Source organism: Ovis canadensis, chromosome X (assembly GCF_042477335.2).
Source record: "Ovis canadensis isolate MfBH-ARS-UI-01 breed Bighorn chromosome X, ARS-UI_OviCan_v2, whole genome shotgun sequence".
Taxonomy (NCBI): Eukaryota; Metazoa; Chordata; class Mammalia; order Artiodactyla; family Bovidae; genus Ovis; species Ovis canadensis.
The window spans coordinates 44,857,060-44,883,063 of NC_091727.1; the positions used below are offsets into that span (position 1 = coordinate 44,857,060).

General features: G+C 39.7%; 1 protein-coding gene across 5 annotated transcripts in view; it reads right to left on the bottom strand.

Annotated features, from left to right (window-relative positions):
- The window catches only part of EFHC2 (EF-hand domain containing 2), a 234,573-nt gene that overhangs the window by 192,048 nt on the left and 16,521 nt on the right, over positions 1-26,004 (bottom strand). For all 5 annotated transcript variants that reach the window (XR_011446121.1, XR_011446120.1, XM_070289922.1 and 2 more), the window contains exon 2: positions 1,847-2,035. Coding sequence is in view for 3 of the 5 variants with exons in the window: in XM_070289922.1 (XP_070146023.1) it covers positions 1,847-2,035 (189 nt within the window). In the remaining 2 variants the exon portion in view is untranslated. The remainder of the gene's footprint in view (positions 1-1,846; positions 2,036-26,004) is intronic.

The following is a 26,004-nucleotide window of genomic DNA, read 5'->3' on the forward strand; positions in this document are numbered from 1 at the left end:
AAAAGCACTTTATAATTTGCTCTGGGTATTAACCAGGATCCAATCTGTAGTTCACAATCTCATCAGAGCACGTAAATATTTCATAGTCTTAGTGTCTCATTTAAAGCTCAATGAATATTTAATTGAAGTTGACCAACAAAATAACTGAATTATGTTGCATTTAGTTAGGCCTGAAATGAGCAAGCTCTTCATTTTCTCAAGTAGTTTGAGGCAAAAATTATTCCAACTTCATGAAATAGTCTACACGATTTTATAAGTAATTAAAAGACTGTAAAATAGACTCAAAAGCACATATTAAATATTGAGAAAAACATGAAATAAAATGAATTTTCAACTTTAAATGCAAGAGAATAGTTTAATGTCTTATGGCCTACATTATTTATTAGTTGGTGGATTAAACTATTCTCAATACACTCTTTTTGACATAAATAAAAATAGAATCTTTTCTTTGATGCTTGCAAATTAAATATTCTAGAATGATGATGTGCAAACACCTATAAGATTGATATTAACAGGAAACCATGCATGAGCCACTCAAGTAAGTCAGCAGAAAGTGTTTCTGAACCCTAGGTCCAGCATTAAGCAAGGTATATACTAAAAATAATCCAAAACAGAGAAATATTGAGGACTTCACTGGTGGTCAGGTCCAAAGGTTAAGAATCTGCCTGCCAATGCCAGGGACAAGGGTTCAATCCCTGGTCGGGGAACTAAGATCCCACATGCTACAGAGCAACTAAGCCCACATGCTACAACTTCTGAGCTCACACACCACCTCTAGAAATTCCGTGCAAGATCCCACATGATGCAATGAAGATCCCACATAGCCAAATAAATAAATTTTAAAAAGAGAGAGAGTGAAATATTGGTCCACATTCAAAGTAGAGAAGGTTTCCTAAGAAAGAAGCTTTCCCATGGTCTGTTAAATCTCCATAAGTGTCAGAACTGGACTTCAAAAGAAGTGTGTGCTCTGATTGACCTTAACTTGGATGACATGGAATATGTCACTTCTGCCAAATCTGAAGACATTTTAATTGGAATCAAAGCATTGCCAACCAGTCCCCATGTTAAGGCTGCTAAAAACTACCTGGTAAGTTTAGCATACTAATGTTTGAATTCTTTAGTCCTGAGTTAGTTTCTATTTATAGGACCTAAATAATTGAATAATAAATTCTCAGAAAATAGACCACGGGGCCATGGTGACACAGGGCTGTGTGATAAAACAGAGCATATCCACACAGCTGCCTTGTGGGAAACAACTGGCCACTTTGGGTTTTCTCCCTTTGCTCTTAGTCCCTTTTCAGATATTCAACTGGACTGCCTACTTCAATTGTAAATACCCCAGTATATGTGCATGTGTTATGCACACAAACACACATCACAAAAACTTCAGACTGTTGTCTAATAATGGCACCTCTTTCCTTCACTTCTACAATTCTGGCCCTGTCACCCTTGGTCCTCAAGGATGGGGAACCATAATTAGTATTTTCCTGTTGCATTCAATGGCACATTCAGAATCACACAAAATTCTTTAGTTAATGACAATCACTAAGCAAAAGTGGCAGTCTGACTAGACCCTTACTGTCTATAGAAGGACACTATCCTGTCCAGGACAGGAGATAAGAGAATGGTTGATAAGCATTCATCATGAAAGGTGATGAACATTAGGCATCCTGTGACCAATGTGCCTGGTCAGAAACAGAATCAGGGTAACTTTTCTTTGTTTAGAGTACTTTTATGTCATTTCAGATGAACATTTACATTGAGGACTCATTTCCTCAAATCTACTTAATATTTAGGTACATGTAACATTTTAAGACTGCATGTCTCCCAACGTCATGTGACTTACCTGTTTATCGAAAGCTACCCAAGATGGTGATTCAATTCCCATTCCTTTAGGAAATACACTGTATTTTGGCTTTGTATTCTGTCCGAGAAGCAGTTCTCCACCTATTCCTGGTTTATCTTCACTCACCAGCATCCTAACATTGTTGCAAAAGCCCCAGTGTTGAGATTTGTGGAATTTCTTTTTTCCCATCTGTGAACACAAGAGACAACCCAAAATGGCCAAAGTTATTCTTTCTGCCTTTTCATATTTGTTTTAAAAGGTAAACACATTTCCCATCATTTATTTTTCCCATTACAAAATGCAAATTAGAGTGGCAAATAATTATGATCAATCTTCACCATAAACTTGTGCCTCATTTTAAATTCAATTCATTTTAACAAATTCAAAACCTTGAAAAGCAATAAGAACAAACCCAATGCTCCATGCTATTTAAAACATTTCAAAATAACTGTTACTGCAAGTGAACATTTAGGACATTAACTTGCTAATTGGTCTATTCCATTTATTTGCCAAGAATGCAAACAGGGGGAAAAAAAGAAACTTCTCTGCTTCAGAGTAAAAAATGTAACAGTTTTCCCACAGAAATTGAAATATTATCTTCATCAAAATGGAGAATAAAATCTTTTCTTCATTAAAGTAAGTGTCACAGGAAATTTGTCAGAGCTGACTTTCTCCTCCTAATTGTAGAACCTTGCCCTCCCTCTTCCCCACTTCCCCCTCACATCTTTTCTGAGGATCTGAGCAGAAAGGGCAAAGCCCAGACAATGCTTCCAAGGATTGGCAAAGATGTGGGCCAACACCAATGTGCATGCACTGCTAGTAGAAAAGTAAAGCAGAAAACTCAGTCTGAGGAAAGATATGGTGATACCTAGCAAACTGAAAGGTATATGCTTGTCCAGACACCTAGCATGTCTACTTCTAAATGTCTTCTGTCCCTTACATGGGGAGCTATGTATCAGATTATTTGTTACAGCAGTGTTAGTAAGAGTGAAAAATAGGAAACAATCTAAATGTCTATCAGTAGCAGAAAAGATACCTCAATTGTGTTCTCTTTATAAAATGGAATATAAATACAGAGGTCTAAAATTATATGCATCAATACGGACAAATTTCAAAAACTGTCAACCAAAAAAAAGGTAGTAGGACACAAAATTTGATCACTTCATCTTATATATAAAGTCTGAAAATATTCAAAAATACAGGGTTATTTATGGGTAATATAAGCATACAAATGATAAGCAGCAAATTCAAATTAATATAATACCCATGATAATACATGATATATGATATAATAAATATCACATGGTATTTATATGTGATATATTAATATATTTGTTGTATCATATATCATATTATGAACATCCAGGTACACCACAGCCCTGTAGAAAAAAATAGAACATTTCAGATACAATTAAAGCTCTCTCTCATTCCAAGTTCCTGATTTCAATATCTGTAAGTCTGCTTCTGTTTTGTAAATGAATTCATTTGTATGTTTTTTTAAAAATTAGATTCCACATATGAGTGATATCATATGATTATTTGTGGATGAACACACTACTATATATATGACAGATAACCAACAAGGACCTACTGTATAACACAGGGAACTCTACTTGATATTCTGCAGTAACCTATATGAGAAAAGAATATAGAAAAGAATGAACATATGTATCATACATGTATAACTGAATCACTTTGCTATGTGTGTGTGTGTGTGTGTGTGTGTGTGTGTGTGTGTCTGCTCAGTCATATTCAACTCTTTGTGACCCAATGGACTGTAGCCCGTCAGGCTCCTCTGTCCATGGAATTTTCCAGGCAAGAATATTGGAGCAGATTGTCATCTTCTCCTCCAGGGGATCTTCCCAACCCAGGGATCAAACCCACATCTCTTGCATCTCCTACATTGGCAGGCGGATTCTTTACCACTGAGCCACCTAGGAAGCCCACCATATATGTAAAACTGAATCACTTTGCTGTGTACCTGAAAGTAACACAATCTTGTAAATCAATTATGCTCCAATAAAAATAAAATATTTAAAAAATAAATATAAGCCCTCCCTCAGAGTTCATGCTCCTTGTCTCCCTCTCCAGAGGTAACAAGTATCCTGAATTTGCTGCTTGAACTTGAATATTTTGCCAGGATTATGTAGATTCAGGGCAATAGCCTCTTGCAAAGCATGATGCATTGGCAGGAAGTCTGAAAGGAAGTTCAAAAATACTTTGTTTTATATCCTGCAACTTTACTATATTCATTGATTAGCTCTAGTAATTTTCTGGTGGAGTCTCTAGGGTTTTCTATGTAGAGGATCATGTCATCTGCAAACAATAAGAGTTTTACTTCTTCTTTTCCAATTCAACCACTTGTAAAAGAATGAAACTAGATCACTTTCTAACACCACACACAAAAATAAACTCATAATAGATTAAAGATCTAAATGTAAGATCAGAAACTATAAAACTCCTAGAGGAGAACATAGGCAAAACACTCTCTGACATAAATCACAGCAGGATCCTCTATGATCCACCTCCCAGAATTCTGGAAATAAAAGCAAAAATTAACAAATGGGATCTAATTAAAATTAAAAGCTTCTGCACAACAAAGGAAACTATAAGCAAGGTGAGAAGACAGCCTTCTGAATGGGAGAAAACAATAGCAAATGAAACAACTGACAAACAACTAATCTCAAAAATATACAAGCAACTTCTGCAGCTCAATTCCAGAAAAATAAATGACCCAATCAAAAAATGGGCCAAAGAACTAAATAGACATTTCTCCAAAGAAGACATACGGATGGCTAACAAACACATGAAAAGATGCTCAACATCACTCATTATTAGAGAAATGCAAATCAAAACCACCATGAGGTACCACTTCACACCAGTCAGAATGTCTGTGATCCAAAAATCTGCAAGCAATAAATGTTGGAGAGGGTGTGGAGAAAAGGGAACCCTCCTACACTGTTGGTGGGAATGCAAACTAGTACAGCCACTATGGAGAACAGTGTGGAGATTCCTTAAAAAATTGCAAATAGAACTGCCATATGACCCAGCAATCCTGGGCATACACACCGAGGAAACCAGAATTGAAAGAGACACATGTACTCCAATGTTCATCGCAGCACTGTTTATAATAGCCAGGACATGGAAACAACCTAGATGTCCATCAGCAGATGAATGGATAAGAAAGCTGTGGTACATATACACAATGGAGTATTACTCAGCCGTTAAAAAGAATACATTTGAATCAGTTCTGTTGAGATGGATGAAACTGGAGCCGATTATACAGAGTGAAGTAAGCCAGAAAGAAAAACACCAATACAGTATACTAACACATATATATGGAATTTAGAAAGATGGCAATGATGACCCTGTATGCAAGACAGCAAAAAAGACACAGATGTGTATAGCGGACTTTTGGACTCAGAGGGAGAGGCAGAGGGTGGGATGATTTGGGAGAATGGCATTGAAACATGTATACTATCATGTAAGAATCGAATCACCAGTCTATGTCTGATGCAGGATACAGCATGCTTGGGGCTGGTGCACGAGGATGACCCACAGGGATGTTGTGGGGAGGGAGGTGGGAGGGGGGTTCATGTTTGGGATCGCATGTACACCCATGGTGGATTCATGTCAATGTATGGCAAAACCAATACAGTATTGTAAAGTAAAATAAAGTAAAAATAAAAATTTTAAAAAACAAAAATTAAAAAAAAATACTTTGTTTTAAGGCAACCTATGAAATGGGATAAAATGTTTGCAAATAATATACATGAAAAAGAATTAATATCCAAAATATAAAAAGAACTCATACAACTCAATAACAAAAAATCTGATTAAAAAATGGACAGAGGATGTGAACACATATTTTTCCAAAGAAGATATTCAACTGGCCAACAGGTACATAAGAAGATGTGTAACATCACTAATCATCAAGGAAATGCAAATCAAATCCATAATGAGATACCACCTCACACCTGTTAGGATGGCTATTTTGTCAAAAAGGTAAGAAATAACAACTGTTGGCAAGGATGTGGAGAGAAGGGAACCCTTGTGCACTGGTGGTGAGAATATATATCGGTGTAGCCACTATGGAAAATAGTATGGAAGTTCCTTTAAAAATTAAAAATAGAACTGCCACATGACTCAGCAATTCTACTTCTGGGTATTTATTCAAAGAAAATAAAAATACTAACTTGAAAAGATATGTACACCCCATGTCCATCTGTAGCATTATTTACAATAGCCAAAAGAGAAATAACCTAAAGTGGCTACTGACAGATGAATTAATATTATTATATTATTCAGCCATAAAAAAGAATGAAAACCTGCCACTTGAAGCAACATGGATGAACCCTAAGGGCATAACACTAAGTGAAATGTCAGACAGAGAAAAACAAGTATCATATGATTGCACCTATATGTGGAATCTTAAAAAGAATAAAAAATAAACAAGCTCATAGATACAGAGAACCGACTGGTGGTTGCCAGAGGTGGAGGGTGGGGGTGGGCAAAATGGGTGAAGGTGATCAAAATGTACAAATGTTCAATTATAAAATAAATAAGTCATGGGGATGTAATACACAGCATCGTGACTATAGTTAATACTGTACTATTGGTATATATTTGAGAGTGTCAAATAGAGTAAATCTGGAAAATTCTCATCACCAGAAAACAAAAAACCTCGTAACTATTGTGTGATAGTAGATGCTAACCAGACTTATTGTGATCATTTTGCAATATATACAAAGATGGAATCATTACATTTTATACCTGCAACTAATATAATGTTATATAAAGAAGGCTGAGCACTGAAGAACTGATGCTTTCAAACTGTGGTGCTGGAGAAGACTCTTGAGAGTCTCTTGGACAGCAAAGAGATCAAACTAGTCAATCCTAAAGGAAATCAACCCTGAATACTCATTGGAAGGACTGATGCTGAAGCTCCAATACTTTGGCCACCTGATGCAAAGAGCCAACTCATTGGAAAAGACACACTAATACTGGGAAAGACAGAGGGCAGGAAGAGAAGGGGGTGGCAGAGGATGAAATAGTTGGATGGCATCATCGACTCAATGGAAATAAGTCTGAGCAAACTCTGGGAGATTGTGAAGGACAAGGAGGTCTGGTGTGCTGCAGTCCATGGGGTCACAAAAAATCAGATATGACTTAGCCTCTGAACAACAATGACAAATTAATATTAATAAAAATTAAATACCCAAAAATTAAAAGGAAAATATAAGACCTCATTTTTTCTTATAGTGAAGGCAGCCTCAAAGAACAGGGAAGGGCTTGAGTAGCCTTGCTCAGGAGAGTCGGGGCCCCACAGATGCCCCAGGAAGAAGAACAACCCAGGCAGAAGGCTGCTGGAGGAAAGCTAGAGGCAGTGGTTAGGATGGTGACTGGCAGCCTGGCTCTGTCCCATAGAGAATCCATTGTCACAACCTCCACCACCACCCCACTCCCCTCTGACATACACTCCACTCATAAGTGAGTGAGCGGAATTTACCATAAGTCAGTCCCAAATCACCATAGCAAAGCAAAAGCTGGGTTGGTTAAAATGAATGGTGGAATAACATTGAATTTTATAATAATGTCCCTTTTTCAAAGCAAGTATTTTGGGTAATCACAAACTCATCTTAGGTCAAACCAATAAATGTTTGTTAAACATTTACTATATTCCTAACTTTGTGCCAGATACGCATGCATGCATGCAAAGTCACTTAGTCATGTCCAACTCTTTGCAACCCCATGGACTGTAGCCCACCAGGCTCCTCTGTCCATGGGATTCTCCAGGCAAGAATACTGGAGTGGGTTGCTGTGCCCTCCTCCAGGGAATCTTCCCGACCCAAAGATCAAACCCAGTCTCCTGTGGCTCCTGCATTGGCAGGCAGGTTCTTTACCACTAGTGCCAGCTGGGAAGCCTTGTGCCAGATATAGTATTTAAAATAAGCATAAAACTCAGCCGTGCCTTGAAGAGGAAACCCACCATCTGGCTGAGGAGTCAAGATTTAGATAACTAAAACAACTAGGAAGCAGTGGACTTCCATTTTTGACCACTTACCATGAGCTATACCATTTGCATACATGCTCAGTCGCTCAGTCGTCTCCAACTCTTTGCAACCCCGTGGACTATAGCCTGCCAGGCTCTTCTGTCCATGGGATTTTCCAGGCAAGAATACTGGAGTGGGTTGCCATTTTCTCCTCCAGGGGATATTCCTGACCCAGGGATTGAACCCACATCTCTTGAGTCTCCTGAATTGGCAGGAAGATTCTTTATCACTCTGCAACCTGGGAATCTTTATATGAGTTACCTAATTTTGCCATCTCAAAACTATGTGATAGGCATTATTACAGCCATTTTACAGAGGCAGAGACAAGTTGACTAGCACACCTATGGTTATATGTAAATACTGGAGTCTGCATCTGAATCTAACCTCATTGACCCTAATCTCTGGTAAGTCTATCTACCCTGAGCCATAAACTGATGGGCTGGAGTAATAGTGTTGAGGTCCTTCAGGTAGTTGGATACTGTCTTGAGCCTGGAGAAATGGGATGAATTGGACAGGAGAAGAGGGAAATAGGAACCCTAATGCTCTGCTGATGGGACAGTTAACTATCATTCTGGAAAGCAATGTGGTGCTACTTGGCAAAACTAGGGATGTGTATTCCCTGTAATTCAAGAATCTTACTCCTGGATATGTATCTCAGAGAAATTCTCACAGTAGCCAATAAATGGAGATATATGACAATGTGTAATGGTACAGTAGGTCATCTACATACAAACAAGTTCCATTCAAAGAGCACATTCATAAGTCCAATTTGTAAGTCCAACAAAGTAAGTTTGTAAGTCTAAGCTACAATTTCACTCATGCCTAGTGTTGACAGAACACACATTCACATCTTTGAAAGTCCACAACTTGAAGGGTTGTACATATGGGACATACTGTATTTTGGGAAAGTTGGAGACAACCTCGATAAATATGTTGATGAAATGGATAAGAAAATATAGCTTCATGGATAAGTACACTATGGTGGATCTTCATTTCATTTCACTTCTTTGAAGCAATAAACCAGACGTATGTAGGCTATCATAATAAATGACCATAGATGTCGTGGATGAAACAACAGAAACTAATTTCTCACAGTTCTGGAGCCTGGGAAGTCTAAAACAAGAGTGCTGGCCAATTCAGTTGCCCAGTGAGGGTTCTATTCTTGCCTTGAAGACTACCAATGTCTCCCTGTGTCCTCACAGGGCAGTGAGAGAGACAGCAAGCTCTCTGGTGTCTCTTCTCATAAGGGTATGAATTTCATTATGGGGGCCCCATCCTCATGATCTCATCTAAACCTAATGACCTCATCTCTAAATACCATCACACTGGGGGGTTAGGGTTCAACATATGGATTTGGGAAGGACACATAGGCTTGGAGAGAGAAGGAAATGGCAACCCACTCCAGTGTTCTTGCCTGGAGAATCCTGTGGACAGAGGAGCCTGGTGGGCTGCCGTCTATGGGGTCACACAGAGTTGGACACGACTGAAGCGACTCAGCAGCAACACAGCACTGGATGTACATATAGCAACATAAATTCTTAAAACATACTGTTGGGTGAAAAATGGTATCTGCAGCACACTATATCATTTACACATTTTTAAAAAAATAACACTACATATTTTGCAAGAACACACAGAGATTTAAGAATGTGCATCAGGACTTCCCTGGTGGTCAGTGGATAAGAATCCACCTGCCATTGCAGGGGATACAGGTTCAATCCTTGATCCGGGAAGATCCCACCTGCCATGAAGCAACTAAGCCTGTATGCCACAACCATTGAGTCTGTGCTTTAGAGCCCACAAGCCGCAACTACTAAGCCTGCGTGCCACAACTACTGAAGGCCACATACCCTAGCGCCTCCACTTGAGCTGAAATTACTGAAGCCTGGGCGCCTAGAGCCTATGCTTTGCAACAAGATAAGCCACGGCAATGAGAAGCCTGTGCACCACAATGAAGAGTAGCCCCCAACTGCCACAACTAGAGAAAGCCAGCACACAGCAACAAGGACCCAGCACAGCCAAAAATAAAATTAATTTTTTTAAAATGTGCATCAAATGTGCTTCTGCATTTAAATGTGCATCTGTATGGAAGCCTATATAAAGTTGAAAGGGAAAGAGATTAAGGATTGGGAATGATAAGGAATAAAAATACATAAAACAAGAGAGAGACCTTGCACAAATCAATGGTGGCATTGTGTCATAAATGAAGGAATATAATTAATTCACCTCTTTCCACCTGACATTAAAAGAAAGGATGGATTTGAATGAGAAGTGAGAAGCAGGCAGGTGAGGTTAGCTGCTAGTGCAGCTAAGCAGGTACAAGGTGAGAGAAAAAGGCCTGAAGAGGGTAAATACATTGGGAATGGGAAGGAAAGGGCATCATATGGGACAGAACCTTCAAACCATCATTGAGGAAGGGCAAGTTTGATTGTTTCTTTTCCCAAATCATTTCAGACTGATACTTTATACAATACAATAAAATTAATTATAAAAATTTGAAATAAAAACAAATACATAAAAACTTACAAGCTCACTGATCACACCCTCAGATATCATGGCAAGGTCAATTTGCTACAGAAGTTTCTAAAGACTCTCAGTGTCACAGATACACACCACACTTGGAGAAGCACTGCTACGGTAGACATTGGGTAAAGAAACCAACATGTGTGATCGGGTGTGTTAAGAAAGAAAGAGACATGGGAGGTGACTTGCAAGTTTCATGCCAGCCTCACCTCTACTTGGGAAGGGGTAAGAAGGAGAGCAGAAAAAGCAATAAGGACAACAAAGTACTTCTATCACCTGGCTTCTTAGCCTATATATGGCTGCAGCTCCCAAATATGGATGTAACAGCATTGGCTGAGCTTCTCATTTCTGAAATTTCTGAAGGAAACTAAAGCACTGGATTGAGCCTGAAGAGCCCTCAGCAAGGCTGGCCTTCCCTTTCCTGGTCACCATCACAGCAGCAAGGCAAAGAAAAGAGACTGGAAGAAGCAAAGGGCTTCCCCCACCATACATCTACACAAGTGCTATGAACTCCTGTCAGTACATTTCTGTCCAGCTAGTGACAGCGACTAAGTATATCATACAAGGGGGCCTTTTCTGTAAACTACCAGTGAGATGAAAACTGAAGAGAAATCACAATGTCTAAAGTTCAGAATGTAGTTCAATCAAGTTCCTGCTAAATTGATGAGCAATTTCTCTATGCAGACTATTAGCTAGATATTGTCAAATATTTTCAACTCTTTTGCTAAGTAAAGTCAAGTCGGCCAGACAAGATTCTTGAATACTTTTAACATGAAAGGAACTATTACTAAATGCTTTCCAAAACTCTTGATTTGTGAGTTGTGAATTCACACATCCAAACCCCAATCAACAACAATATACCTATGCTTCCTTAAGTTCAATGATGTCAATTTCCATTGGCATCATTATTTTCATCAGCACAGCATGCAAAAATTCCATTTCTGTACTATCAGAATATTAACTTGAAATTTCAATTCAAAATTCTATAGCTCAGAAACTAATTGCTTGGAGTATTTGTTTGGTGTGATATAAAAGTACATAGGGACCTGTTTCAAATGTTTGCCCCTCCCAACACACACATACATATACACAAGCTTGAGATTTGCCATTACAATCTCTTAGGATCAGATGTCAACCTGCCCTATGCCATGGTAGCTGTGAAATGGTGCTCAATCTCAGTGTAAAGAGATTAGGCAAATGTTTTAGCAAATGATAACATCAGGAACATATTATCCACAGATCCAGTGTTCCTTGATACCTCAACTCCTTGGGTCCCATCACACTTAAGAGTGCCACCACCAGAAAGGGAGCAGCCAAAGCCAGACTCTCCTTGATGTTTCACATCACATTAATAACTGGTACCACCACCCTTTCTCTGTTGCTAGAGATTGGAAGAGCAGTCTATCACATGATTGAATTGATTAGTAAATAATCGTAAGTTGCCAGGCCCACCATAAAAACCATAAAGCTAACCCAAACTAAGAAGCAGGTTATAATCACCAGTATTTGGAGTTGTTTATGCATGTATAATCTCTTTCAGAGCTCCAGCACATCAGAGTCTCTTTGTTTCTACCTAGACTGCATCCAAAGCCCAGATGCTTGACAACCTTGCTATGACCAAGGCAAGAAGAATAAGGTGTTTGGTAAGAACCTGACAGGTCATTAGGGCCACCATTAGTTAGAAGCGCATCTTTGCACATGTAAATACCATTCTCATAGCCAAAAGCTGACATGTGTGGCAGTCCTCTAAGTACTTTAGAAGTGATAGATTCTTTTAATTATCAGAAAAAAATCTCTGAGTAAAGATGGGGATACTCAAGAACAGAGTTTAAGTAATTTGCCCAACGCCAGTCAACTAATAGAAATAGTCAATCCAGGATGAAAACTCAATGCCTGAGCCCACAAATCTTAGGCCTTGCATTGTGTGTGCCCTCTTAGAGAAAAGGAATAGATCTCCCCCTGCTTAAGTCATCAGGGTTGAATTACCACTTTTGCTTTTGACAAAGGTAATAACAAAAACAACCACCATGATGTGGGAGGGAGGGATCAGGTCAGACAATTGGACCTAGACTCAATCTCTTAAAAGCAGAATAGGTATTAGAGAGTACTACAGATACCCTTTTAGAGCCACCAGAAGTTACTAAAAATTCAAGGCCTGAAGAGAGCCAGTTAATATTTAATATTTTAATATATGTCAACAAAACTTACTTTTCTAACTACTTTTTGAGGTTGGTGGAAAATCTGATACCAAATTACCTAAAACTATCATTCATTTTTACATTTATTTATTTATTTTAATTGGAGGATAATTACTTTACAATATCAGGATGGTTTTTGCCATACATCAACATGAATTGGCCATAGGATACATGTGTCCCCTCCATCCTGAACCCTCCTCCCACCTCTCTCCTCACCCTATCCCTTCAGGTTGTCACAGAACACTGGCTTCGGGTGCCTTGCATCATCCATCAAACACACTGCTTATCTATTTTACATATGGTAATATATATGTAAAACTGTCATTCTTAGGTGGACTTCCCAGGTGGCTCAGTGATAAAGAATCCACTCATCAATGCAGGAGACGCAAGAGAAGTGGGTTTAATCTCTGGGTCAGGAAGATCCCCTGGAGGAGGAAATGGCAACCCACTCCAGTATTCTTGCCTGAAAAGTCCCAAAGACAGAGGAGCCTGGCAGGGTACACAGTCCATGGGGTAACACACACACACACACATACACACACACACACATCATTCATAGGTAGTCCTGTCTGACTAGATTTGGGACTAGTTTGTTTCTGTTCCATGAATAGATTGTTTTTTACCTCTCTCTTCAGAGCATATTTATTTTAGAAATTCATTTTTTCTTTTCTTCTTTTCTGTATTTTTATAGAGAAAAAGAAGTAATTGAGCAAATCCTATGAACCTCCCAGAGAAAATAATAACAAAATTGCCTTGGGTAGAGCTCAGGACCAGAGGAGCATGAAAGCTATCATTACTTATTAATAAAGCTAAATCACTCAAAAAGAAACCCAAAATGCAAAAATTTTTAAAAGTCATGTCAAAGAAAACTTCAAATATTTTTAAACTAATTTTTTTCTCTTTCCAAACCTAACCTGGAAAAATGTTGTACTCATGATTCTCAGCCATCAACTCAATGTAACAATAAGGTTGGTTCTATATATTCAATAATGTTATGTAGCCCTTCTTAGAAAACACTTCTTTTTTCCCTCTAAATAATTAAACTCAGAGCACCAATCAATAGAAAGAATTCTAAAGACTTCCACCAAAGTCAGTTAACATCACTGGCTCATTGTAGCTGATTACTACAGGCATGCATGCTAAGTTGCTTCAGTTCAGTTCAGTTACGTTCAGTCACTCAGTCGTGTCCGACTCTGTGACCCCAAGAACTGCAGCACGCCAGGCCTCCCTGTCCATCACCAACTCCCGGAGTTCACTCAAACTCACGTCTTCCAAGTTGGTGATGCCATCCAGCCATCTCATTCTGTCGCTCCTTTCTTCTCCTGCCCCCAATCCCTCCCAGCATCAGAGTCTTTTCCAGTGAGTCAACTCTTCACATGAGGTGGCCAAAGTACTGGAGTTTCAGCTTTAGCATCATTCCTTCCAAAGAACACCCAGGACTGATCTCCTTTAGAATGGACTGGTTGGATCTCCTGGCAATCCAAGGGACTCTCAAGAGTCTTCTCCAAAGCCACAGTTTAAAAGCATCAATTCTTTGGCACTCAGCTTTCTTCACAGTCCAACTCTCACATCCATACATGACCACTGGAAAAACCATAGCCTTGACTAGACGGACCTTTGTTGGGAAAGCATTCTCTCTGCTTTTCAATATGCTATCTAGGTTGGTCATAACTTTCCTTCTAAGGAGTAAGCGTCTTTTAATTTCATGGCTGCAATCACGATCTGCAGTGATTTTGGAGCCCCCCAAAATAAAGTCTGACACTGTTTCCACTGTTTCACCATCTATTTCCCATGAAGTGATGGGACCAGATGCCATGATTTTCATTTTCTGAATGTTGAGCTTTAAGCCAAGTTTTTCACTCTCCTCTTTTACTTTCATCAAGAAGCTTTTAGTTCCTCTCACCATCTGCCATAAGGGTGATGTCATCTGCATATCTGAGGTTATTGATATTTCTCCCGGCAATCTTGATTCCAGCTTGTGCTTCTTCCAGCCCAGCATTTCTCATGATGTATCTGCATAGAAGTTAAATAAGCAGGGTGACAATATACAGCCTTGACGTACTCCTTTTCCTATTTGGAACCAGTCTGTTGTTCCATGTCCAGTTCAAACTGTTGCTTCCTCACCTGCATATAGGTTTCTCAAGAGGCAGGTCAGGTAGTCTGGTATTCCCATCTCTTTCAGAATTTTCCACAGTTTATTGTGATCCACACAGTCAAAGACTTTGGCATCGTCGATAAAGCAGAAATAGATATTTTTCTGGAACTCTCTTGCTTTTTCAATGATCCAGCGGATGTTGGCAATTTGATCTCTGGTTCCTCTGCCTTTTCTAAAACCAGCTTGAACATCAGGAAGTTCATGGTTCACATATTGCTGAAGCCTGGCTTGGAGAATTTTGAGCATTACTTTACTAGTGTGTGAGATGAATGCAATTGTGTGGCAGTTTGAGCATTCTTTGGCATTGCCTTTCTTTGGGATTGGAATGAAAACTGACCTTTTCCAGTCCTGTGGCCACTGCTGAGTTTTCCAAATTTGCTGGCATATTGAGTGCAGCACTTTCACAGCATCATCTTTCAGGATTTGAAATAGCTCTACTGGAATTCCATCACCTCCACTAGCTTTGTTCGTAGTGACGCTTTCTAAGGTACACTTGACTTCACATTCCAGGATGTCTGGCTCTAGGTGAGTGATCACACCATCGTGATTATCTTGGTCGTGAAGATCTTTTTTGTACAGTTCTTCTGTGTATGTTGTTACATCTTCTTAATATCTTCTGCTTCTGTTAGGTCCATACCATTTCTGTCCTTTATCGAGCCCACCTTTGCATGAAATGTTCCCTTGGTATCTCTAATTTTCTTGAAGAGATCTCTAGTCTTTCCCATTCTGTTCTTTTCCTCTATTTCTTTGCACTGATCGCTGAGGAAGGCTTTCTTATCTCTTCTTGCTATTCTTTGGAACTCTGCATTCAGATGCTTATATCTTTCCTTCTCTCCTTTGCTTTTCGCTTCTCTTCTTTTTCACAGCTATTTGTAAGGCCTCCCCAGACAGCCATTTTGCTTTTTTGCATTTCTTTTCCATGGGGATGGTCTTGATGCCTGTCTCCTGTACAATGTCATGAACCTCAGTTCATAGTTCATCAGGCACTCTATCTATGAGATCTAGTCCTTTAAATCTATTTCTCACTTCCACTGTATAATCATAAGGAATCTGATTTAGGTCATACCTGAATGGTCTAGTGGTTTTCCCTACTTTCTTCAATTTCAGTCTGAATTTGGCAATAAGGAGTTCATGATCTGAGGCACATTCAGCTCCAGGTCTTGTTTTTGTTGACTGTATAGAGCTTCTCCATCTTTGGCTGCAAAGGATATAATCAATCTGATTTCAGTGTTGACCATCTGGTGATGTCCATGTGTAGAGTCTTCTCTTGTGTTGTTGGAAGAGGGTGTTTGCTATGACTAGTGTGTTCTCTTGGCAAAACTCTATTGGCCTTTGCCCTGCTTCATTCCGTATTCCAAGGCCAAATTTGCCTGTAATTCCAGGTGTTTCTTGACTTCCCACTTTTGCATTCCAGTCCCCTATAATGAAAAGGACATCTTTTTTGGGTTTTAGTTCTAAAAGGTCTTGTAGGTCTTCATAGAACCATTCAACTTCAGCTTCTTCAGCATTACTGGTTGGGGCATAGACTTAGATTACTGTGATATTGAATGGTTTGCCTTGGAAATGAAGAGATCATTCTGTTGTTTTTGAGATTGCATCCAAGTACTGCATTTTGGACTCTTTTGTTGACCATGATGGCTACTCCATTTCTTCTAAGGGATTCCTGCCCACAGTAGTAGATATAAGCACCGTAGATAATAGTAGTAGTAGTAGATAGTAGTAGATATAAGCAATGGACCATGTGGCAGAAGCACACCGGCTGCAACAGACCTCGCAGAAGCGTGGCTGAGAGGAGCTACCCCCGTCCAAGGCCAGGCGCAGCAGCTGGGAGGAGCTACCCCATGCCCAAGGTCAGGGGTGGCAGCCGAAAGGCACAACCCCACATCCGAGCAGCGGTGGCTGCACGTGCACAGGAGAGCCAAAAGGAGCTACTCTACGTTCAAAGTCAGGAGGAGTGGTGGTGAGGAGATACCCCTCATCCAAGGTAAGGAGCAGCAGTGAAGAGATACCCCACGTCCAAGGTAAGAGAAACCCAAGTAAGACGGTAGGTGTTGCGAGAGGGCATCAAGGGCAGACACACTGAAACCATAATCAGTGTGCTTCAGTCATGTCCAACTCTTTGCCACCCTATGGACTATAGCCCACCAGGCTCCTCTGTCCATTGGATTCTCCAGGCAAGAATACTGGAGTGGGTTGTCATACCATGCTCCAGGGGATCTTCCCAACCCAGGGATCAAACCCACATCTTTTAAGTCTCCTGCATTGGCAGGCGGGTTCTTTACCACTAGTGCTACCTGGGAAGTCCCTAGCAGATTAGTACATCCATTCCCAAATTCCTTCTCCCTTGCTGGACTCCATTTAAAAGCTAGATAAAGCTAAACACTCCACTTGCTTCCTCAGCCTCCTTTTCAGAGTTCTGTTCTGGGATTCTGGAAAAGGCTTTTGTCCTCTTAAGCCAAGGAACAAATACAAGTGATGCTGCCTCTAGCTCACTTTTTCTTGCCTTGAGATATAACATAATGTCTGGAGCTATAGCAGCCATCTTGGGATCATGGCAGGAAGGTGGGTAGGACTGCAGAGATCCTGGCTCAAAGTAGAGCCTTTAAATGTGTGCCAGTAGCCACCTACCTCCAGACTCCCTGCTTGGTGAAAAAAATAAACCCCTTCTTGTTTAAGCCTCTGTTGGTCAGGTATTCCATTACTTGCAATATAAAGTATTACAAATTAATGCATTTAGTCTTTAAAAGCTTGCTTTAATGCCCTTTTTAAACAGAATAAGATTATTAATTGATCTTATGTAAAGCATATGGGTTTCCCAGATTGCCCAGTAGTACAGAATCTGCCTGCCAATGCAGGAGACGCAGTAGATGTGGGTTGGATCCCTGGGTCAGGAAGATCCCCTGGAGGAGGAAATGGCAACCCACTCCAGTATTCCTGCCTGGAGAATCCTATGGACAGAGGAGACTGGCAGGCTAAAGTCCATGAGGAAGCAGAGCTGGACACAAATGAGCAACTAACACACACACATATTACTACAGGAATAAAAACAGTGTGACATTGGCAGAAGGATAGACATAGATCAAAGGAACAGAACAGAGAACAGAATGAAACCCACACAAATATGCTCAAATGATTTTTTTTTACAAAGTTGTAAAAGCAATTAGATGGTGGAAGTCTAGCCTTTTCAACAAATGAATCTCGACCTAAATTTCACACTTTGCACAAAAATTAATTCAGAACAGTTCACAGACTTGCACAGAAAGTGTTAAACTACAAAGATTTTAGGAGAAAGTATAGGAAAAAAAACTTCAGAATCTAGGGCTGGGCAGAGAGCTCTTAGGCTTACTATTGAAGCGTGGCCCATAAAGGGAAAAATTTTGATAAATTAGAGTTGATTAAAACTTGAAAATTTCTTTTGCTCTGCAAAAGACAGTTAATAGGCCAAAAAGACAAGCTACAGATTGGAAGAAAAAAAATGTGCAAACCGCATCTTAGAGAAAGGGCTAGTATCTAGAGTGTATAAAGAATTCTTAAAACTCAACAGTTAAACAAAACAATCCAATTAGAAACAGGCAAAAGACATAAAAAGACATTTCACCAAGGTAGATATACAGATGGCAAATAAGCACATGAAAAGATATTCAACTCATTAGCCATCTAGGTTGAGAAATGACAACTCAACCTAGAATGAGATATCTCTACACACCTATCGAGATAACTGAAATGAAAAACAGTGACAACACTAAATGCTAACTAAGATGCAGAGAAACAAGATCACTCATGCACTGTTGCTGGACTGTAAAATGGTACATTTGCTCTCAAAAACAGCTTGCCAGGTTTTTTTAAATAAAACTAAACAGGCAGTTATCATAAGATCCAGCAATTGCACTCTCAGGCATCTATCCCAGAAAATGAAAACACATGTCCACACAAAAACCTGTACATGAATATTTGTAACAGCTTTATTCATAACAACCAAAAGCTGGAAATAGGCAAGAACTTCTTCAGCAGGTAAACTGTTAAAGAAACTGTGGTACACACACAGAGTACTACTCAGCAATGGAAATGAACAATTGATACATGCAACTACCTGGATAAAACTCCAGAGAATTATGCCGAGTGAGAAAAAAAAAATAATCCCAAGGGGTACATACTTTATGATTTCATTTATGTAATATTTAAAAGTAATAAAATTTTAGAAATGGAGAACAGGGGTTAGGGAAGCCATGGGGAAGAGCAGGACCAGGAGTGGGGGTAAGGGGTGGGGGAGGCTGATGGGAAGGAAGGAAGTATGATTATAAAAGAGCAATAGGAGAGATCTTTGTGATAACAGGAGGGATCCTTGTGATAATGAAATTGATCTGCACCTTCACTGTCAAGATGGCCACAGTAACTGACACATGTGATGAACTGTGGCGATAAAATGCACACATGCAAATGAGTACAAGTATTAATAAAACTGGGAAAATCTGAGTAAGATCGACAGATTATATTAACGTTAATATCCTGGGTGTGCTACTATAGTAGTTTTGCAATATATTACCAATGGGAAAGTGGGTAAAGTATACACAGGATCTCTCTGTATTGTTTCTGATAGCTGCATGTAAATCTACAATCATCTCCATAAAAATTTCCATTAACAATAAAAGGCAAGAGAGGGTTTACTTTCCTCAGTAACAAGGCGAGTTTCTACTCAGGTGCCTTTTATAAGGTATTAAGTATGAACATGAATACAGATGAACAATGAATGACTGACGTCTCACAGAAATGAGATGAAACACGGTCCTATAAATGACAATACAAACATCTCTGTTTCAAATACCAAAGGCAAGTGAAGAAGAGAAGGTGGTCTAAATTAACCATTCAGCCATGTGAACTGACCTGATAGCCCCCCCAAACTCCAGCAGTTCGTGACCATTCCCTTCTTAGGAATGCCAAACATGTAGTCAGAAAAGCAAAGAATCTGTTTGGTCTTCAACTGGCCAAACTTGTCACTTTGTCATAATGGAGTTCCCAGGTCAAAATTGGGCATTCAGGGGCTTTGGTTAATGAGAGAGTGAAAATGTCTGCCTCTCCTTTCTTTTTTGCTTCAGGGAATCCCCCCTACAAAGTTGACTCTGCCCTTCCTACAATGGTAGGAACAGGAAAACCTCCTCAGGAAATGAACCAAGAAATCCCTTTACATTTGCACTCCTGCATACCTGGAATCCTGTTCTTGGGAGACTGGTCTCCTACAGGGCACTGCCTGATCAATGTTCAGAGAAAAAATCTGCTGCCTCCAGAAAAAACCAAACTGAATGCTAACAAGGAAAAAGGAGCATCCCACTGCATGGCAGAGAGGCTTTGGGTCACAACCTGCACGGTGACATCTATGTGATATCCTGGCTGCTTTGTATAAGCCATGCATCCTGAGAGGCTTCTTGCTGATTTATGTCACAAAAGTAAATGTCTTTCTTCTTCCTTTATATTCACTCTTACTAAAATAAGAAGCATTTGTCACATGGCATCAGTGGAAGACACTGGCGAGAAGCATTCCAGAGATGATTCTCCCAAAACTGCATCTATCTCGCTACCTTTTAGGCATGGCTGCTACAGGTAGACAGGAGCAATTGACAGGCACCTATTGAGGGCCTGCCCTGGGTAAGGAAGACCAACCCAAAGGACCTCAATAATGGGTTTCTCAGTTGGCTGAGGGATGTTACAATCACACATTAAGAATGCAAAGCACAACACAGCCAGTAAGGCGGCAAATGAGTAGTCTGGACAATATGAGTGTTCACAGTTATGGAGCCAGAGAGACGGCTTCTGCTGAGATGATCAGGGAAGGTTTTAATTAGGGGGGATAAGAGCCAAGTTTCAAGGGAAGGCTAGCATCTGGATGGAAAGGAGGAAAGGTATGAGAATGCCATTGGGGAAGGGGGCAAGTAAACCAATAGTTGAGTGGAAAAGTCCAAAATATATTCAAAAGATAGATAGTAAGCTCACCGGTCTAACTGGAGTGTTAGGTTTGTTTTTCATTATGAAAAAGAACATTGTTAAGAAAAGATGGTATTGTTTGAATGTTTACAATGATATTAATAATATTCATGCTGTTGTTTAGTTACTAAGTCATGTACGACACTTTCTCAACCCCCTGGGACGGTAGCCCGCCAGGCCCCTCTGTCCATGGGATTTCCCAGGCAAGAATACTGGAGTGAGTTGCCATTTCCTGCTCCAGGAGATCTTCCCAACCCAGGGATCAAACCTGGCTGGGTCTCCTGCATTGTCAGGGGGATTCTTTACCACTGGGAAGCCAGCTGGGAAGCCCCAATACACTCGTGTTACCTGTATAATTTAAAAACTAAAAAGTTTAAAGAAAGGGATGCTAAGGCTGAGAAGAGCATTTAGACTCACAGGTACTGAGTCTGTGGCTGGTGTGGCAAACAAAATTTCCTGGCTCCCAACAGCCATTGTTTGTTCCCTTTTCTCTTTCCCAGCTCCAAAAATAGACGGTGAAAAACCAAGCTCCCAATATTCCTTGTAGCAAAGGCTAGCCAAGTGACTGAAGTTTAGACAATAAGATGCAAGGCAGAAACCTACTGGCAGCCTGGAAACACACTGTTTTCTGATATAAGAGCCTTACCCCATCCCTCCTTCCTGTTTCTCTTGAACATGGTTATAGGAAGTTGTGATGTCTGGAACTGAGGCAACCATATTGCAACCATGAAGTTACAAGCCTAAGAAAGAAAACCCAACATTCTGAAGACAGCAAAATGGAGAGAGAAAAAGAATCTGAGCCATTTATGACATTCATCATCCACTGTCTAAACCTAAAACTGCCACACCTCTAGACTTCTTACCATATGAGATAATTTAGATTAAGTCACTATAAAGTTCAGTACAGAATACAAAAATAACCAAAATACCTGAATAGGCAAAGAGACTTTGCTTTCTGAAATGCAAGTTAATATTTAGGAATAGCAATAAGAGTTTTACATCATTTCCAAAGTATAAACAGCAGTCACAAGAAGTAGCCCAATCTGGAGCTCCCTAGTGATCCAGTGGTTAGGATTAGGCGCTTTCACTGCCATGCCCCAGGTTCAATCCCTGGTCAGGGAATAGGGATCCCACAACCCATGCAGCATGGCAAAAAAAAAAAAAAATGCTCTCAAACAAAGTGGCTCAGTCTGAAATCATGTGATTTCAAGGACATTTCAAAAGTTAACAGGAACGAGTAACTGAAAACTAAATCAAAACAATCCTGTGATCCGGCACAGTAAACATATATCGTTTGACTGTTCAGCAATATACCCCCACCAACTCCTTTCTTTGGCTGTTTTTTTTTTTTTAACAGTTTCATTGAGGTATAATTTATATGTCATATAGTAGTTCTATTTTTAGCATTTTTGAGGAACCTCCATATACTGTTTTCCATAGTGGCTGAACCAATTTACATTCCCACCAGCAGTGTACAAGGGTTTCCTTTTCTCTACATCCTTGCCAACATTTGTTGTTTGTGGTCTTTTTGATGATAGCCATTCCGGCAGATGTGAAGTGATATCTCATTGTGGTTTTGATGTGCATTTCCCTGATGATTAGCAATTTTGAGTATATTCTTCATGTGCCTATTGACCATCTGTGTGTCTTCTTTGGAAAAAATGTCTACTGAGGTGCTTCTGCCCATTTTTGAATCAGACTATTTGAGTTTGTTTTTTTTAATATACATTGAGTTATATAAGCTCTTTATATATTTTGGACATTAATTCCTTATCTGGGTATATATCCAAAGAAGATGTAAACACTTATTCAAAGAGATTTCCTGCACCCTAATGTTCAGTGGCTCAGATGGTAAAGAATCTGCCTGCAGTGCAGGAGACCCAGGTTCAATCCCTGGGTCGGGAAAATACCCTGGAAAAGGGAATAGCTACCCATTCCAGTATTCTTACGTGGAAAATTCCATGGACAGAGGAGCCTGGCTGCTACAGTCCATGGGGTCACAAAGAGTCAGACACAACTGAGCAACTAACATTTTCACTTTTCACTTTTTTGATGTTCATAGCAGAATTATTTACAATAGCTAAGCTATGGAAGCAAAATAAGTGTCTATTGTAAAGTTTACCCACTTAAAATATACAATTCAATGGAGTTCACTATAATTACAAAATTGTGTAATCTTTATCATAATCTGAGTAATTTCATCATAAAAAAAAAAAAAACCCATACCCATTAGCAGTCACTCTCCGCTTCCTCCCTTCATCCACACATACGTCTAGGCAACTACTCATCTTTTTGTTACTATAGATTTGCCTATTCTGTACATTTCACATAAATGAGATCATATAATATGTAGTCTTTTACATATAATATGTGGTATAATACTTTTGAGGTTCATCTATGTTGTGGCATGTATCAGTATTTCATTCCTTTTTATGGCTAAATAATATTCTATTGTATTAATGTACCACATTTTGTTTACCCATTTACCAGTTGACAGACATTGGGATTGCTTCTACTTTTTGTCTACTATGAATAACGCCATTATGAACATTCATGTACACATTTTTTTGTGAATAAATTCTTTTTCTTTTGGGTATATAACTAGGGGTGTTGTGTCATATAGTAACTCCATGTTTAAACTTCTGTGCAACTGCAGACTTTTCTGTATAAGAAGGTTTTAATTACTACATATCTTCATCAACACTTGGTACTATCTTTTTTTTCTTATAACTATGCTTGTGGGTATGAAGCAATATCTCATTGTGGTTTTAATTTACACTTCTCTAATGACTATTCCTAGATGTTCATTGGAAGCACTGATGCTGAGGTTGAAACTCCAATACTTTGGCCACCTTATGTGAAGAGCTGACTCATTGGAAAAGACCCTGATGCTGGGAGGGATTGGGGGCAGGAGAAGAAGGGGACAACAGAGGATGAGATAGCTGGATGGCATCACCAACTCGATGTACATGAGTTTGGGTGAACTCCAGGAGTTGGTGATGGACAGGGAGGCCTGGCGTGCTGTGATTCATGAGGTCACAAAGAGTCAGACATGACTGAGCAACTGAACTGAACTGAATGACTAATGATGCTGGGTCTCCTGAATCGTGGGCAGATTCCTTACTGTCTGAGCCACCAGGGAAGCCTATTATTTATGGTAGGATAAAGCAAATAATTGGGCTTCCCAGATAGTTCAGTGGTAAAGACTCTGCCTGCAATGCAGGAGATATGGGTTCAATCCCTGGGTCAGGAAGATCCCCTGAAGTAGGAAGTGGCAACCCACTCCAGTATTCTTGGCTGGAAAACACCATGGACAGAGGAGCCTGGTGGGCTACAGTCCATGGGGTCGCAAAGAGTCAGAAACAACCAGGCATACGCACGTGCATGCACAAAAGCAAGTAATTATGCTGATGTCTTTATGAATCAAGATTTTCAATGTAAGTAAAGAATCAAAGAAGTTAAAATTTCTGTAATCCTTAATTAGCATTTCAAATATCAGTGTGAATTCATGTGGTATTTTATCTTAAAAAATGTATACATATTTTCTAGACTTGTTTTAAGAGAATGAAAATTCAAGCCACAGACTGGAAGAAAATATTTATAAACCCCATATCCAACAATCTTTTCATGAAATGTTCCCTTGGTATCTCTAATCTTCTTGAAGAGATCTCTAGTCTTTGCCATGCTGTTGTTTACCTCTATTTCTTTGGATTGATTGCTGAGGAAGGCTTTCTTATCTCTCCTTGCTGAGTGATCAATGCAAAGAAATAGAGGAAAAAAACAGAATGGGAAAGACTAGAGATCTCTTCAAGAAAATTAGAGATACCAAGGGAACATTTCATGCAAAGATGGGCTCGATAAAGGACAGAAATGGTATGGACCTAACAGAAGCAGAAGATATTAAGAAGATGTAACAACATACACAGAAGAACTGTACAAAAAAGATCTTCACGACCAAGATAATCACGATGGTGTGATCATTCACCTAGAGCCAGACATCCTGGAATGTGAAGTCAAGTGGACCTTAGAAAGCATCACTACGAACAAAGCTAGTGGAGGTGATGGAATTTCAGTGGAGCTATTTCAAATCCTGAAAGATGATGCTGTGAAAGTGCTGCACTCAATATGCCAGCGAATTTGGAAAACTCAGCAGTGGCCACAGGACTGGAAAAGGTCAGTTTTCATTCCAATCCCAAAGAAAGGCAATGCCAAAGAATGCTCAAACTGTCACACAATTGCACTCATCTCACACACTAGTAAAGGAATACTCAAAATTCTCCAAGACAGGCTTCAGCAATACGTGAACCATGAACTTCCTGTTGTTCAAGCTGGTTTTAGAAAAGGCAGAGGAACCAGAGATCAAATTGCCAACATCTGATGGATCATGGAAAAAGCAAGAGAGTTCCAGAAAAACATCTATTTCTGCTTTATCGATGATGCCAAAGCCTTTGACTGTGTGGATCACAATAAACTGGAAAATTCTGAAAGAGATGGGAATACCAGACTACCTGACCTGCCTCTTGAGAAACCTATATGCAGGTCAGGAAGCAACAGCTAGAACGAGACATGAACAACAGACTGGTTCCAAATAGGAAAAGGAGTACGTCAAGGCTGTATATTGTCACCCTGCTTATTTAACTTATATGCAGAGTACATCATGAGAAATGCTGGACTGGAAGAAACACAAGCTGGAATCAAGATTGCCGGGAGAAATATCAATAACCTCAGATATGCAGATGACACCACCCTTATGGCAGGAAGTGAAGAGGAACTAAAAAGCCTCTTGATGAAAGTGAAAGAGGAGAGTGAAAAAGTTCGCTTAAAGCTCAACATTCAGGAAACGAAAATCATGGCATCTGGTCCCATCAATTCATGGGAAATAGATGAGGAAACAGTGGAAACAGTGTCAGACTTTATTTTTTGGGCTCCAAACTCACTGCAGATGGTGACTGCAGCCATGAAATTAAAAGACACTTACTCCAGAAGGAAACTTATGACCAACCTAGATAGCATATTGAAAAGCAGAGAGATTACTTTGCCAACAAAGGTCCATCTAGTCAAGGCTATGGTTTTTCCAGTGGTCATGTATGGATGTGAGAGTTGGACTGTGAAGAAAGCTGAGCACCAAAGAATTGATGCTTTTGAACTGTGGTGTTGGAGAAGACTCTTGAGAGTCCCTTGGACTGCAAGGAGATCCAACCAGTCCATTCTAAAGGAGATCAGTCCTGGGGGTTCTTTGGAAGGAATGATGCT